General features: G+C 44.3%; 1 protein-coding gene across 3 annotated transcripts in view; it reads right to left on the reverse strand.

The window, feature by feature from the left end:
• Positions 1–309: 309 nt before the first annotated feature.
• OSER1 (oxidative stress responsive serine rich 1) overlaps positions 310–17,507 on the reverse strand; it is a 50,236-nt gene continuing 33,038 nt past the window's right edge. For all 3 annotated transcript variants that reach the window (XM_029611677.1, XM_029611675.1, XM_029611676.1), the window contains one exon: positions 310–1,878. In XM_029611677.1, coding sequence (XP_029467537.1) covers positions 1,194–1,878 — 685 coding nt within the window. In that variant the 3' untranslated portion in view covers positions 310–1,193. The remainder of the gene's footprint in view (positions 1,879–17,507) is intronic.

Below are 17,507 nucleotides of genomic sequence, written 5' to 3' on the forward strand. Positions count from 1 at the left end.
CTCACATGATTTTTCAGGTCTTTAGCATCAGTCTTGATGACAATGACCTATATCTTTGTATTAGTGCAGTAGGTATCCAGTGCTAGAATTTTATTTTCACCTAGAATCCAAATACTTTCTGTAACAAAAGAAAAAAAAAAATCCAATTCTTACAGTTTTGTAAGATTTGAGATACCTGGGAATATTCACATGCATACATCGCCCAACATAGATGAAAATATCAAACCCTTTCTGAACACGCTCATCATTTAATCTTTCTTACAGCCAGAAGCACTCTATAACTAAGTATTGCGAACACACTATTTCAACTCTTTTTTAAAATTTTAATGTTTTTAGTTTTTCTTGTTAACATGACTGAGTATGTGTGTGAGCCATACTGCAAGGACATGGATGTGTTCCTATGGATCTACTGAAGGAACTTTATTAATCTCTACAATACTTCAATGCATCACAAAAATGCCTCTGGATTAACTTGGCCAAACTGTTAGAAATGCTCTTTTATGACAATGCTTTGCTTTTGCAGAAACAGCTACTTAAAATCTCATTCGCCAGTATTTCTTTTCAACATTCTAAGAAGCCTTGGCAGATATTAATTTAATATGTTTCTTCACTACAAAAAAAGATCCAACTTACAAATAAATAATCAACAGCTGCCTACATGCAACCTGAATTACACCACATACAGAAAAAATAATTACACCACATACTTGCAAATGAACAGATCCAGTTCAAACTGAGAACCAATGTTAAACTTTAAACAAAATTACCAAAAGTAAATTGTCATTTTTCTATGAAGACTTTTCATAACCACTCTGGGTTGCCAGAGTCATCAATTTTTGAAACAAACTAAACTGATAAACAGCTCTTTTGTAAACTGATTTATAAAAACAGAAAGGTTACTACAACTCAGCTCAAACTCATCTTAACAAAAGCTGGAAAGCAATTTGATTACATTGTAATCCACTTGCAGTTTACATTTAACACTGCTTTAAAAAAAATTATTTTAGTCTAGTTGTTTAAGGATGGTGAAATACAAAGTGAGGTTTTATTACAAACAAATCAATCAGCAAGGCAGAAGTTTCATCCAAAGTGTGCCGCCTTTAAGATTCCTTCCCAAAATCCCCAATTAGTTTCACCCAGGTGTTTTCAAGCCATTCTCTGGTTCAATCATTTTAACCTAGAGAGTGTTCCTCTCAGGTGTACATCATTTCAGCCATGTGGGACATTTTCTTTGGAATATACAAGTAATATTCCATATAGCCTGCAAGATCCTCAATAGTCACATCATCCACAGAAGCCCTGGCTTGTTCTGAACAAGAGCGTGGGGATCCTGACATCCCTGTGCTTGTATTCTGAGTTCTGTTTTGTAAAGAGTGCGATTCCATCACTGTCTTCTCACATTCTGATATCATATTCCGCAGCCCAGAAAAGGAGTACACTTCTATGTCTTGCCACGGCTTGCACAGACACTCTTTGCTGCTGCAAGGGCACCTTCTCGCTTCAGCCAATGTAGACACAGATCGGAAATCTGACGGACTGCTGGCTTTCAGGCTTTCTTTGGAGACCACTGAAATGGCAGAATTTTCTGAATGTGCTTCAGCAGATGAAGGTCCCAAAGGCTCAACTCCAAAGCTGCTGTAAACGCTGGCACTGAGAGTAGAATTAGATTGCTCACATGCGCAGAATTCGTGTTTGACTGAACTGCCTAAACCAAGACTAGCCTCTGGAGATTCTGACTGACTTTTGTGTTTTAGATGGATAGTGCAGGAAGGAATTTTTGTACTGCAGTGTGTAAATTTAGGAGGATGCAGAACTGGCGATTTGGAACGTCTTCTACGTTGGTTTCTTGCTGTACCTCTTGAAGTCTTTCTTGTAGATCTGTTAAAAGAAGAGATCTTATGATAAACAATGCGGCTTTAAAAAAGGCTCACCACAGATGTTTTGATTATATTCTTCCTATTTATTTGCAGTATTTATATCCCATGTATTGTAACTGGCCAGTCTAAAACAGGTCACACAGGTTACATAAACATTAAAACTCAGTCTAGGTGGATGTGATTTTGGATGCAGCATCTGCTGTATGAGATAATGCTTCTAAATTTTTTGTGTGGTATTACCGTATTGAGAAATTACTTACCTGATAATTTACTTTTCATTAGGACAGTCAGATGAATCCAGAACCAGTGGGTTATGCACCTCAACCAGCAGACAGAAACGGAGCAATAGAGAAATTACTTACCTGATTATTTCGTTTTCCTTAGTGTAGACAGATTAACTCAGGACCAATGAGTATTGTGCTCTCCTGATAACAGATGGGAGACGGAGTCAGATTTCAAAGCCGACATCAGCCTATATATACCTGTGCAGCATGCTTAGCTCTTCAGTATTCACTTCGAAAAGCCAGTGTGGATATATGTTGCTTAATACTTTGTTACACTTGAATATACTTGATTAACCTTGAACTGGTTAAACTAATTATATATATGAGAACATTTTGGCACTGGAGACCGCCGTGCACTGAAACAATAAACTCCGACACCTAGGTAACTGCAGGTGTCTTAAAATAGAGGTAGGCCGTGGCTTACCCGTACTGTCTCGAGATTTGATATCCGAGGTTCTCTATTTCTGGAGTAGCTGAGGGCGGGATGCTGAGTCCATATGTCTACACTAAGGAAAACGAAATTATCAGGTAAGTAATTTCTCCATTTCCTAGTGTGTAGCCAGATGAACTCAGGACCAATGGGATGTACAAAAGCTACTCCCCTACCGGGTGTAAGGCTGCCCATGTCCCACTTAGTGCTGCCCTTGTGAAGGTTGTATCCTCCCTGGCCTGGACATCCAGGCAGTACAACCTGGAGGTGGTGTGTAGTGAGGACCATGTCGCCGCCCGACAGATCTTGGCTGGCGAAAGCAGCCTGGTTTCAGCCCAGGAGTCTGCTTGGGCCCTTGTAGAATGCACCTTGACCCGTAGGGGTAGTGGTTTTCCTGCCTCTATGTAGGCTGCATTAATTACTTCTTTGATTCAGTGGGTTATGGTGGCCCGCAACACCACTTCTCCTAGTTACTTCCTGTTGTAAAGAACGAACAGGTGATCAGTTTTGCGCAAGGATTCCGATCTCTTCAGGTATCAGACTAGGATTCTGCCAACATTCAAGTGACGAAGGAGGTGCGAGTCTTCCGAATCCCTGTGTTCATCTGGTGATGGTAAGGATACGGTCTGGTTCATATGGAACTGGGAAACCACTTTCAGAAGGAAGGATGGTACCATGCGCAGCTGTATGGTGCCAGGGTGAACCTGAGGAATGGTTCTAGGCAGGATAATGCTTGAAGTTCGGAGATGTGCCGAGCTGAGCATATTGCGATCAAGAATACTGTCTTTAAGGTCAAGAGGCGTAGAGACAAACTGCTTGTTGGTCTGAAGGCCTCCCCTGCTAGGACGTCTAGTACTAGGTTGAGGTTCCATAGAGGCACCGGCCACTTTAGTGGTGGCCGGAGTTGTTTGACCCCTTTCAGGAAGCGAGACACATCAGGATGAGCTGATAGTCTGATGCCATCCACTTCGGACCTGAAACAGGCCAGTGCTGCGACTTGAAACTTGAGGGAGTTGAGAGACAATCCCTTCTGCATGCAGTCCTGTAGGAATTCTAGGATCGTGGGAATCTTGGCTGTCCTCTGAAGGAGGGCACGGTCTTCACACCAGGCTTCAAATATTCTCCAGATCTGTATGTAAGACAGAGAATTGGAGAACTTGCGTGCTCGGAGCAGGGTGTCAATAACGGCTTTTGAGTAGCCACGCTTCTTTAGGTTACTCCTCTCAAGGGCCATACCATAAGGAGAATGAACCGGGTCTTCGTGGGAGATCAGTCCCTGCATGGTGGCAGACGCAGAGCATTCTCCACCAATAGTCTTCGCATGTCCGCGTACCATAGTCTTCTTGGTCAATCCGGGGTGACTAGTAAGATTAGTCCCCTTTGGTGCTCTCTCTTGTGAATGACCCTGCCCAGTAGCAGCCATGGTGGGAAGGCATACAGGACTTTCTCTGGCCAGTTCTGGACGAGTGCGTCGATTACTTGTGATTGTGGTTTTCGTCTGCAGCTGAAAAATCTGTGGACTTGGGCTCTGCGACGAGTTGCTAGGAGGTCCATGGTTGGGACCCCAATCGATTCACTATCAGCTGGAAGGCTGTGTCTGCCAGTGACCATTCCCCCCGGTCTAGGCTCTCTCTGCTGAGATAATCCGCTGAGATGTTTTTTCCCCGTGATGTGGGAGGCCGAAATCCCTTGCAGGTTTGTTTCCGCCCACTCCATGAGAGGGTCTATTTCCAGAGAGACACCTGCTGGCTCTTGGTTCCTCCCTGGCGGTTGATGCGTTGTCCGGCATGACTGACACTCGCCTTAGAGTCTGTGGCTGAATCGCAGACAGGCTAGTCTGACCGTTCGAGCTTCCAGGTGGTTTATGTTCCATGCCGCTTCTTCTTTGTTCCATTGTCCCTGGGCTGTTAGCTCCTGAAAGTGGGGTCCCCACCCTTGCAGACTGGTGTCCGTGGTGAACAAGATCCAGTTCGGTGGGGATAGGTTTACGCCTCTGCTTAGGTGTTCTTCCTGTAGCCACCAGTGAAGCTGATGCCGAACCTCTGTCGGTAGCTGGAGGCGAATTGAGTAGCTCTGGGACACTGTATTCCATCGTGACAGTAGGGAACGTTGTAGTGGTCACATATGGGCCCTTGCCCATGGAACAACTTCCAGAGTTGATGTCATGAGGCTGAGGACTTTAAGGTAGCCCCATATCTTGGGGCGAGCTGAGTTCAACAGGTTTTGCAATTGACCCATCAGTTTCCTTCTCCTTGGAGGGGGAAGGTAGACCTTGTCCTGCTTGGTATTGAACCAGACTCCCAGGTATTCTAGTGACTGGGAGGGTTGTAGGCAGCTCTTGGCTGTGTTCACGACCCACCCAAGCTTTTGTAGTGGGTTCTTGACTCTGGTGGTCGTGTGACGACTCTCCTCCGGAGACTTTGCTCTGATCAGCCAATCGTCCAAGTAAGGATGTACCAGGACTCCTCCTTTCCTCAGTGCTGCCGCTACTACCACCATAATTTTGGTGAAGGTTCTGGGAGCGGTAGCTAGTCCGAAGGGTAGCACTCGAAATTGGTAATGATTGCCCAGTATCGCAAAGCGCAGGAAGCACTGGTGGTCCTGATGGACTGGGATGTAAAGGTAGGCTTCGGATAGGTCCAGGGAGGTTAAGAATTCTCCCAGTTGTACTGCCATTATAACGGTCTGTAGGGTTTCCATGCGGAAGTGTGGTACCTTCAGGTGACGGTTGACGGCCTTGAGGTCCAGGATGGGCTGGAATGTTCCTTCTTTCTTGGGAACAATAAAATAGATGGAATAGTGGCCAGTATTTTGTTGAGACGTGGGCACTGGAGCTATTGCCTTCAGGCTGAGTAGCCTTGCTAGTGTGGTTTCCACTGCCAGTCTCTTGGAGTGGGAGTAGCATCGTGATCTCATAAATTTGTCTGGGGGAATGCTTTGGAATTCCAGGGAGTACCCCTCTCGAATGATAGTTAGGACCCACTTGTCCGATGTAACCTCGACCCATCTTTGGTAGAAGAGGGTAAGTCTGCCCTCTATGACTTCTTCCTGTGGATGGGTCTGCGTCTTCTCATTGTGGGGTACAGCCAGAGCCTGCCCCTGAGCTTGCTTCTCTCTTAATGTGCCTGTTCCGAAAGGACTGAGACCTTCCTGAAGAATGAGGTGTTTGGGACTGTGTGTTCCTGTAAGGTTTAAAACCCTGCAATCCTCTACCCTTGGTTCTTCTGGGGGAGGAGAGCTGATTTTTTTTTTTTTTTTTTAATTATTGCTGTTATTCAGTTACATATACAAACATATGGAATAAGCCACATCACATTAAAACAGATTTTTCCAGTTTACATATTCCCCCCCCCCCCCGTTCATGCCACACGACTATTACATATAGAAACATAGAAATGACGGCAGAAGAAGACCAAACGGCCCATCCAGTCTGCCCAGCAAGCTATGCACTTTTTTTTTTCCTCTTACTTGTTACGCTTGGCTCTTAATACCTTTTAGTGCTATTTCCCTTTGACCCCCACCATTAATGTAGAGAGCAGTGTTGAACTGCATCTAAGTGAATATGTAACTTAGTTAGGGGTAGTAACCGCCTCAATAAGCAAGCTACACCCATGCTTTTGTTTACCCGACCATGTAATTCAGTCCTTGTTGGTTGTTGTCTATATATAGATCCTCTTTTCTACATTCCCCCTGCCGTTGAAGCAGAGAGCTATGCTAGATATGCATTGAAAGTAAAGTATCAGGCTTATTTGGTTTGGGGGTAGTAACTGCCGTAACAAGCAAGCTACACCCCGCTTTTTTGTGAATACAAATCCTTTTTTTTTTCCACATTTCTTACCGTTGAAGCTTAGAGCAATGTTGGAGTCGCACTAACCGTGTGTATGTATATTGAATAAGGGTATTATCTCCAGGTAGTAGCCTTCATTCCCGCGAGCCACCCCCCCTTCATTCACGTCCTCTAGACTTGATGGATCCACAGTGTTTATCCCATGCCCCTTTGAAGTCCTTCACAGTTCTGGTCTTCACCACTTCCTCCGGAAGGGCATTTCAGGCATCCACCACCCTCTCCATGAAGAAATACTTCCTGACATTGGTTCTGAGTCTTCCTCCCTGGAGCTTCAGCTCGTGACCCCTGGTTCTGCTGATTTGTTTCTGACAGAAAAGATTTGTCATTGTCTTTGGATCGTTAAAACCTTTCAAGTATCTGAAAGTTTGAATCATATCACCCTTGCTCCTCCTTTCTTCCAGGGTGTACATATTTAGATTCTTCAATCTCTCCTAATAAGTCATTCAATGAAGACCCTCCACCTTTCTGGTCACCCTTCTCTGTACCGCTTCCATCTTGTCTCTGTCTCTTTGTAGATACAGTCTCCAGAATTGAACACAGTACTCCAGGTGAGGCCTCACCAAGGATCTGTACAAGGGGATAATCACTTCCCTTTTCTTACTCGATATTCCTCTCTCTATGCAGCCCAGCATTCTTCTGGCTTTTGCTATCGCCTTGTCACATAGTGTCCAATGATCTGAAGTCGGCGAAACAATCACCCCAAGGTCTCTCTCCTGCTCCATGCACATCAGCCTTCCCCCCGCCATCGAATACAGTTCATTCGGATTTCCACTCCCCATATGCATGACTTTGCACTTCTTGGCATTGAATCTCAGCTGCAATATCTTCGACCACTCTTCCAGCTTCCTTAAATCCCGTCTTATTCTCTCCACTCCTTCCGGTGTGTCCACTCTGTTGCAGATCTTAGTGTCATCCGCAAATAGACAAACCTTACCTTCTATCCCATCCGCAATGTCGCTCACAAAGATATTGAACAGGACCGGTCCCAACACCGATCCTTGCGGTACACCGCCTGAAACCGCTCTCTCTTCAGAGAGAGTTCCATTTACCATCACACATTGTCTTCTGTCCGTCAACCAGTTTGCAATCCAGGCCACCACCTCGGCACTCACTCCTAAGCTTCTCATTTTATTCACCAGTCTCCTGTGCGGAACCATATCAAAAGTTTTGCTGAAATCCAAGTAGATGACATCGAGCGCTCTTCCTTGATCCAATTCCTTGGTTACCCAGTCAAAAAAAAGTCAGATTTGTCTGACAGGATCTTCCCCTGGTGAATCCATGCTGCCTCTGGTCCAGCAATTCTCCGGACTGTAGATAGTTCACTATTCTCTCTTTCAACAGTGACTCCATTACTTTTCCCACCACCGAAGTGAGGCTAACCAGTCTGTAGTATTGATCAATAATGATACATTGGTAAAGATTGTTAGAGAAAACTGTGGTGAAATATTCGGTTATAACAAACACAATAAAAGACAATGATTAAGGAGTAGACGTTGAAAATGACAATTGTCTCCAAGAGATTTATGGATTCCAAATATTATAAAATTTCATAAAATGATATTTCAGTGCAGTTAAACGATAAAGAGTACACGCCCTGTCCAGACAGGTTAAGAGTTCAGAAGATGTCGGTGGGATGGGTCTTTTCCAAGTACGTGCTATTTCCATTTTTGCGGCGGTGCAAACCTGTTATATGAGAATTTGAGCCTGTGATGACAACGCCTCGAAGAGGAAGAGAAGTGCTTGGTCTTTTTGAGATGAATAGGCAACTCAAGGATCTCCATCAGGATCCCGGAAACATATGTCCACAGAGTTTGTATAAAAGGGCAGTCCCACCACATATGTAAATACGTTCCCAATTGATGACAATTACGCCAGCAGTGTGGTGTGTTGGAGGAACAAAAGCAACTTAGACGAACCGGGGTGAGGTGCCAACGATATAAGACTTTATGGAAGGTAGCTTCCATAATCCGCGCCGAGATGGAGCCTTGTGAATGGCGTGTAAAGATAGTCTCCCATTCATCCTTGGAATATGAGCGATCCATGTCATGTTCCCAGGCCGCTATGTGTGCGGGTGTAGATGGTGGGCTGGACATCAATAATTTATATAATTTAGAAATTAAGCCCCCAAATGAAATTGATTGGTGCAGTATCCCTCAAATCTGATATGTTCTTTTGCTCCTGTCTTCAAGTAATCGGGGTACTGGGGATTCGCCCCATTTGTTGGCTAATTTCTCCAGTTCGTTCCTAAACAGGAGAGATCCTTTAAAAGGCATTTTTGTGAGGTTCGCTTTGGAAGTCGCGTCAGCCAACCAATTTCGGAGCCATAATTGTCTTCTGGCCGCCACTGCAGCGGCAAAACCTCTGGATAACGTGCACACTAGGGTCTGTGGTAGCATTGGTGAGAAAGGAGACCGCAGGTTCCATCGCTTCTCCGGGCATGATAGCGTCTCTGGAGAGGATCAAACAGGAATGTGCCACCAAGGCACAGCAGGAGGCAATTTGTAGCGTCACTGCTGAAACAAAGGACTGCTTAAGGATGGGCTTCCAGCCTTCTGTCTTGGGCGTCCTTCAGTGCCACTCCTCCCTCCACAGGGAACGTGGTGCATTGAGACAGCACAGATCATAGCGTCCACTTTAAGGAAGCATAGAAGTTCCTTGGCCATGGGCTCCAGCGGGTATAGGGCTTCTAGTGCCCGTCCCCTTTAAGACTGGCCTCTGGAGCATTCCATTCCAGGTCAATCAGTTCCTTGATGGGCTCCATCATAGGAAAATAGCATGAGGCTTTACAGAGGTACACTAACATGGGATTCTTTTCCTGTTCCGATGTAGGTTCCATGCCTGGGAGGCCCAGTGTCTTCATAGTTTGTGACACGAAGGCTGATAATTCATCCTTGTGGAAGAATCTGATCATGGTCCGGGTATGGCTCCATCCCTGGGGGGGGGGGGGGGGGGGGATTTCCCCTTCTTCCAAGGAGTCTGTTTCCTCATCTGATGTGTCTGGACCCCCATCCTGGATGCTCTTGGTTAGGAGAAGCATGTCTCAGGATCCTCGGGAGGTGCTGGGAAGGGCTTGTGCTTCCAGCAGAGTTTGAGACAAGTGAACAGCCGGGGCTGGTTGCGCCTAAACAAAAGTTTTGCAGCCCTTTGAAAAATTCCACCCAGGAGAAGGTTCCTGGGTCCATGTTGATACCAGGAGGGATTCTAGTGGAAGCCCCGGAGGAAACTTTCCTGTGGGGGCACAGAGTTGGAAATAGTTAGGTCCGGGGTACCATCATCAGTGGTTCCGGATCCCTCTCCTGGCTGTGGGAGGTCTTGATTTGGTTCTGGCTGGTTCTGTTCGCACTGCTGGCACAGGAAGAATTCTAATTCAGGCTGCGCAGCTCTCAAGTGGCAGACTAGGCAAAGGAAGGGTCCCTTGGCTTTCCTGGATGGAGGTGACATTGTTTGTGCGTGTGTAGGGCTTAAAAACTTGTCCAAGCGAGAGTTATGCGCGCGGATGCTCTTAGTTGGGCAGTACGTGTGCACAAGTTGTGCGTGCAGGCGGTTGGCTTTGTGCACATGGCAGTTATGCACGCAGTCTTGTTGTGCATGCCGCTGTGCGTACAACTCAGATGTGCGCGCAGTTAAGCGTTTATCCCTATGGACGTGCTCAAGTTAGGCGTCTTGGGCTTCTGGCCTGCTCCACGTGTGCCAACGCCCCCTCCCCGGAGGATCTCCACATGTGTGGACCCTCGCAACAGATTGGGGAGAGCCAGAGGGAGGCTGCTCAACCCGATTTAAACCTCGAAGGAAGGTCTGTATGGCTGTTCAAGCATTGGAGACCGGAGACTTGGAAGTAAAAGGTTTCTATCTTACCTGGTCTCTGCGCTTACCGGTCGCGTGCCGGGCAGTCTCCAGCTGTGGGGAGAGAGGGAAATACCTTCACCGCCACGCTCGAATCTGCACCCGCCTTTCAGCCACCCTGGGGGGGCTACATCCATGCCGGGAATCGACCGGCAGACTAAGGCTCACCTCTGAGGGATATCGAATTGACCTCAGGAAAGTCTCGACTGGGGGATGGACCCTAAGGTTTCACCGCAGGAGAAGCGGGGCTCTCTTCTTAAAGGTAAATCTTCTTTTTTCTTACTTGTAAATGTTACACTATTCTCTTCTGGATAGTGTCTGCATCTGCTATGGGAGACTGAGAAATATTGAAGAGCTAAGCATGCTGCACAGGTATATGTAGGCTGACGTCAACTTTGAAATCTGATTCCGTCTCCCATCTGCTATCAGGAGAGCACAATATCCATTGGTCCTGAGTCCATCTGGCTACACGCTAGGAACATAAGAAATTGCCATGCTGGGTCAGACCAAGGGTCCATCAAGCCCAGCATCCTGTTTCCAGTACATATACCACCGTAGTGACATCAGCCTGCCAGCGTTCTCTTCAAAAGCAACTTGGACTAGCAAAATAATTTGATTATACAGATAACCATAGCAATACTCGGCCAACAGGCAACACTAAGCTCAGACAAGAATGTATTAACACTAGTCTAGGGACTGAATGAACACATGCCAGTAATCCCTATAACATGTAGTCATGGAGGAGGACCATAATACAACCATTTGGCAGCCAAGGGAGGGAAGCTGGATTCATCTGACTGTCCTTAAGAAAAGGAAATTATCAGGTAAGTAGTAAATTTCTCATTTCTTAGTGTCCAGTCAGATGAATCCAGAACAAGTGGGATGTACCCAAGCTACTTCTGAATAGGGCAGGAGGCTGCCTACGGTCCAGTCAAAATTATATGAGCAAAGGCTGCATCCACACAGGCTTGCAACATCCAGATGATAATACCTGGAATAAGTGTGTAATGAGGACCAAATCACAGCTCGGCAAGTGTCGACAAGAGACAAACTTCACTTCTGCTCATGACGCTACTTGAGCTCTAGTGGAATGAGCCCTGACCTGAGTAGGTAACAGCTTCCCAGCATCAACATATGCCGCCATGACTACCTCTTTAATCCAGTGAGCTATAGCAGCCCATGAGGCCAGCTCTCCCAGCCTAGTACCGTTGTGAAGGAAAAACAGGCAGTCAGTCTTCGTAAGGGTTTAGTAACCTCCAGAACCGGACAACATGTCTCTTGATATCCAAGGGTCATAACACATGATATTCCTCTACATCTTTTTCTTTCTCCATTCGAGGGCAGGGAGATGGACTGATTCACGTGAAAGTCAGTGACCACCTTTGGTAGAAAAGAAGAAACAGTATGCAGCTCTACCGCTCCTGGAGTCACCCAGAGGAATGACTCCCGGCAAGACAAGGCCTGCAGTTTGGAAATCTTACGCGCAGAACAAATTGCCACAAGAAACACAATTTTCAAGGTCAGTAACCGCAAGTTCAGATTACGCATCAGTCTAAATAAAGGACCCGCTAAGAAATCCAATACCAAATTAAGACTCCATAAGGGCACCGGGAACCGCAAAGGAGGACAAAGATGTTTCACTCCTTTCAGGAAACAGGCCACATCAGGATGAGCTGACAAGGATACACCACTCACCTGATCTCCTCTACAGGCGAGAGTAGATACTTGTACTTAAGGAATTGAGGGCCAAGTTTTTATTAAAGCCAACCTGCAAAAATTCCAAAAGGAGCGGAATCTTGACTGAACAAGGAAGAGTACCTCGATCCTCAGACCAGGCCTCAAACACTCGCCAAACCCACACATAGGCCAAGGAAGTGGAGAATTTTCCACCTTGCTAAGAGCTAGAAATCACTACTACAGTGTATCCACGTTTCAGCAAGCGAGCCCTTTCAAGGGCCATACTGAAAAACAAAATAGAGTCAGATCTTCATGAAGAATAGGACCGAACTCCAACAGATCCCTGTGCACTGGAAGCTGAAGGAGCGATTCCACCAGGAGCCGCCGCAGATCCACATAGCACGGTCTCCTGGGCCAATCTGGAGCATCATCCCTCTGTGGCACTTGATCCTTCGGACCAATCTGCCCAACATGGACCATGGAGACAAAGCGTACAGCAGTTTGTCTTCCGGCCACTCCTGCACCAAAGCATTTATTCCCAATAACTTCAGATCTCTCCCGTGACTGAAGAATTGTGGAACTTTCATATTGCGAGAAGTAGCCAGCAGGTCTAGAAACAGGAAACCCCCAGCAATTCAGAATCAGCTGAACCGCCTCGTTTGATAGCACCCATTCTCCCAGTCCAGAGACTTTCCCTACTGAGAAAGTCTAAGAATATAAGCAATTGCCATACTGGGTCAGACCAAGGGTCCAAGCCCAGCATCCTGTTTTCAAAAGTGGCCAATCTAGGCTACAAGTATCTGGCGAGTACCCAAACACTAAGTAGATTCCATGCTACTGATGCCAGAAATAGCAGTGGCTATTCCCTAGATCAACTTGATTAATAGCAGTTAATGGACTTCTCCTCCAAGAACTTATCCAAACTTTTATTAAACCCAGCTACACTAACTACATCCTCTGCCAACAAATTCCAGAGCTTAATTGTGCATTGAGTGAAAAAGAATTTCCTCCGATTAGTTTTAAATGTACTGTTTGCTAATTTCATGGAGTGCCCCCTAGTCCTCTTATAAGCTGAGAGAGTAAATAACCAATTCATAGTGTTCTAGACCTCTGATGATTTTAAAGACCTCCATCATATCCCCCCCTCAGCTATCTCTTCTCCAAGCTGAACAACCCTAACCTCTCTTTAGCCTTTCCTCATAGGGGAGCCGTTCCATTCCCTTTATCATTTTTGTCACCCTTCTCTGTACCTTCTCCAGTGTAACTATATATTTGAGATATGGCAACCAGAACTGTACACAGTACTCAAGGTGTGGCCTCACCATGGGGACTAAACAGAGGCAGTATGACATTTTCTGTTTTATTCACCATTCCCTTCCTAATAATACCTATCATTGTTTGCTTTTTTGACTGCCGAAGCACACTGAACCAACAATTTCAATGTACTATCCACTATGACACCTAGATCTTTTTCCTGGGTGGTAGCTCCTAATATGGAACCTAATATCGTCCAACTACAGCAAGGGTTATTTTTCCCTATATGCATCACTTTGTACTTGTCCACATTAAAATTTCATCTGCCATTTGGATGCCCAATCTTCCAATCTCACAAGGTCCTCCTGCAATTTATCACAATATGCTTGTGATTTAACTACTTTGAATAATTTTATATCAGCTGCAAATTTGATTACTTCACTCGTCTATTTCTTTCCAAATCATTTATAAATATATCGAAAAGCACCAGACCAAGTACAGATCCCTGAGGCACTCCACTGTTTACCCTTTTCCACTGAGAAAACTGACCATTTAATCCTACTCTGTTTCCTGTCTGGTAACCAGTTTGTAACCCACAAAAGGACTTCACCTCCTATCCCGTGACGTTTTAGTTTTCTTAGAAGCCTCTCATGAGGGACTATGTCAAAGGTCTGAAAATCGTAATACACTACCATCTAGCGGTTCAACTTTATCCACGTGTTTATTAACCCCGTCAAAAAAACAAAGATCTATGAGGCAAGACTTCCCTTGGGTAAAACTATGCTGACTGTGTTCCATTAAACCATGTCTTTCTATATGCTCTGTGATTTTGATCTTTAGAATAGTTTCCACTATTTTTCCCGGCACTGAAATCAGGCTCATTGGTCTAAGGTTTCCCAGATCGCCACAGGAGCCCTTTTTAAATGGCGTTACATTGGCCACCCTCCAGTCTTCGGGTACAATGGATGATTTTAATAGGTTACAAAATTTTAATTAACAGATCTGAAATTTCATTTTTGAGTTCCTTCAGAACCTGGGGTGCATACCATCCTGTCCAGGTGATTTGTTCATTTATTTTTCTATACCGGTGTTTGATTTTACATAACACATTGGTTTACATTCAACCAAAAAAAAAAATGCAGGAAATCGGGCATTTCCTTTGTCTAATACATTGAACATTTGTAACATGGAAATGGTTAATGAGAGAGAGGAACATTAATGGAGGTCAAAGTGAAAGGAACACTTATCATATTGTAGTCAGGCGTAGGATTTACGTCTTACAGTTAAGGACAAGGCGGAAGAGCTTCTATTTTACAGTGGTCAGGCCCAGAAATAATATCTTGCATTGGAGTCTCAGTGATTAGTGAGAGGTTAATAGAATAGTAAGGGTGTATGTCGGTTGATAGGAGGCTGGTTGTTGATTGGGCTGTAGGGGTTTGTTCTGGTGTGGGAGTTCGGTCATGTTATTGCTGCGAAGGTTTTACTCTTTAGTCTGTCAATCTGGCCTATTATATCTTCCAGGTTTCACAGTGATTTGGTTCAGTTCATCTGATTCATCAACCTTGAAAACCATCTCTGGAACCGGTATCTCCCCAGCATCCTCATTAGTAAACACAGAAGCAAAGAATTAATTTAATCTTTCTGCAATGGCTTTACCTTCTCTAAGAGCCCTTTTAACCCTTCGGTCATCTATCTGCCCAACCGACTTACTCACAGGTTTCCTGGTTCGGATGTTATTTTTAAAAATTTTTATTATGTGTTTTTGCCTCTATGGCCAACCTCATTAATTTTTTACACTTAACTTGATATTGCTTATGCTTTTTCCTACAAAATTAGATTGTAAGCCCTGTGGGGATAGGGAAATACCTATAGTGCTTGAATGTAATCCACTTTCATGTACACTGTGAAGTACCAAAAAGCAGAATATAAACAAAATCTAAATAAATAAATACATTTTCTTCAGATGGATCCTTCTTCCAATGTTTGAAGGATTTTTTTTGGCTAAAACAGCCTTTCACCTCACCTTTTAACCATGCCAGTAATCGTTTTGCCTTCCTTCCACCTTTCTTACAGGCTGATACAGAACGGTGCACTCGGCCGAGCACACCGTTTAGCCCCCCTTTGGCCGCGCGTTTTTGATGCACTATTATTACCCCTTATATAGTAAGGGGTAATAGAGTGTGGAAAACACTCTGCCAACCCCCCCCCCCGCCCCCGAAACTAATAGCGTTCATCACATGCAAATGCATGTTTATGAGCCTGTTAGTCATCCGAAATACAGAAAGTAAAATATGCGGCCAAGCCGCACATTTTATTCTCAGAAATCAGACTCAAGACTTGGTTGTTTAATCAAGCATTCTCCTAATCCCAATAACTATTCTGAACTTTTCAATATTCGACCTCAGGCCCGACTCATTCAATTCCGAACATATATTCTCCTATATTATATTGTTATTTAAATTGTACTCTCCTTGCTCCGTTGAAGTTATTTATTGCTCTCATTAAGTTATTTTATTTTTCCAAGTTAAATCTTCCCTGTTCTCTGTAAGACATTATTCTACATTTTGTCAATTTTTATTGTTACAATGTAAACCGAATTGATTAGTAATTTTGTTGCTAGAACTTCGGTATATAAAACTGTTAAATAAAATAAATAAATAAATTACCGCCTGCCCAAAGGCAGGCGTTAATTTCAGACGGCATCGGGCAAGTGTACAGAAAAGCAGAAAAAAAACCCTGCTTTTCTGTACACCCTCTGACTTAATATCATAGCGATATTAAGTCGGAGGCCCCAAAAATTAAAAAAAAAAAAAAAAATCTGCCCGCAGGTTGGAAACCGGATGCTCAATTTTGCCGGGATCAGTTTTCCGAACCAGTGGCTATCAGCAGGTTCGACAACCGACACCGGTAAAATTAAGCATCGATTGTCAGACCCGCTAACAGCTGCAGCTTCCACCAATAAGGAGGCGCTAGGGACACACTAGTGTCCCTAGCGCCTCCTTATTATCGCTGGCTCTAGTTTGAATACTGAATCTCACGCCCAGGAGAGGTGCCTGGGCGGGAGAGCGGGTGCTCACCTCGGAGCGCCGGCTCTCCTGCAGTTTTTTTTTTTTAATCGCCTGTTAATGCGTGGAATACATCTGGTCTGCGCTTCTAAGTGTTTAAAAATACAATGTCCACACCTGTTGTACACTTTTAACCTTTACAGCTGCACCTTTCAATTTTTTTCTATTTTCCTCATTTTATCAAATTGTCCCTTTTGAAAATTTAGTATTAGAGCTGTAGATTTAGATATTGTCCCCCTTCCAATCATTAGTTCAAACTCGATCATGTTATGATCACTATTGCTAAGTGGCCGCCACCACCGGTAGCTCTCTTGTCAAATCCTGTGTTCTGCTAAGAATTAAATCTAAAATAGCTCCCTTTCTTGTTGATTCCTAAACCAATTACTCCATGAAGCAGTCATTTATTCCATCCAGGAGTTTTATGCCTCTAGCATGTCCTGATGTTACATTATACCAGTCAATACTGGGGTAATTGAAATCTCTCATTATTACTGCACTGTCAGATTGGTTAGCTTCCCTGATTTCTCTTAGTATTTCATCATCTGTCTGATCATTTTGGCCAAGTGGACGGTAGTATACTCCTATCACTATAGTCTTACCCAACATACATGGGGATTTCTACCCATATAGATTCTACTGAGCATTTAGTCTCTTGTATGATCTTTATCCTGTTGGACTCTATACCCTCCTGGACATAAAGTGCCACACCCCCATCAAGTTGATCCTCTCTATCACTGCAATATAATTTGTACCTCAATATAGCACTGTCCCATTGGTTATCCTCCTTCCACCAGGTCTCAGATGCCAATTATGTCTCTCACATCATTCACTGCTATACATTCTTAACTCTCCCATCCTATTTCTTAGATTTCTGGCATTGGCATACAGACACTTCAAAGTGCATTTTTTTCTTTTTATTAACAAGCTGCTTTTCAGTTGATAGGGATAATTTGGAATTCTTTAGCTCAGGTGATTCTTTACTTATAGGTACATGGACTACTTTTGCTTTTATTGGAACCTCTCTGTTGGGATACTAATGAAGAGTTAGGATATCCTTCAAAGATACATTCCTCCAAACCATGCACTACGGCTTTCCCCCTTGTTCTAGCTTACCAATTTCACAATTGATGCAAAAGTCTGGAATGTTCCCCCCCCAAATCTTAATTTTGTTGAGTTCCTAGTTAAGTTTAGGTTGCTAAGGGAGATAGAATTAGAGTACTTTAAAATTGA

Source organism: Rhinatrema bivittatum, chromosome 8 (genome assembly GCF_901001135.1).
Source record: "Rhinatrema bivittatum chromosome 8, aRhiBiv1.1, whole genome shotgun sequence".
NCBI lineage: Eukaryota > Metazoa > Chordata > Amphibia > Gymnophiona > Rhinatrematidae > Rhinatrema > Rhinatrema bivittatum.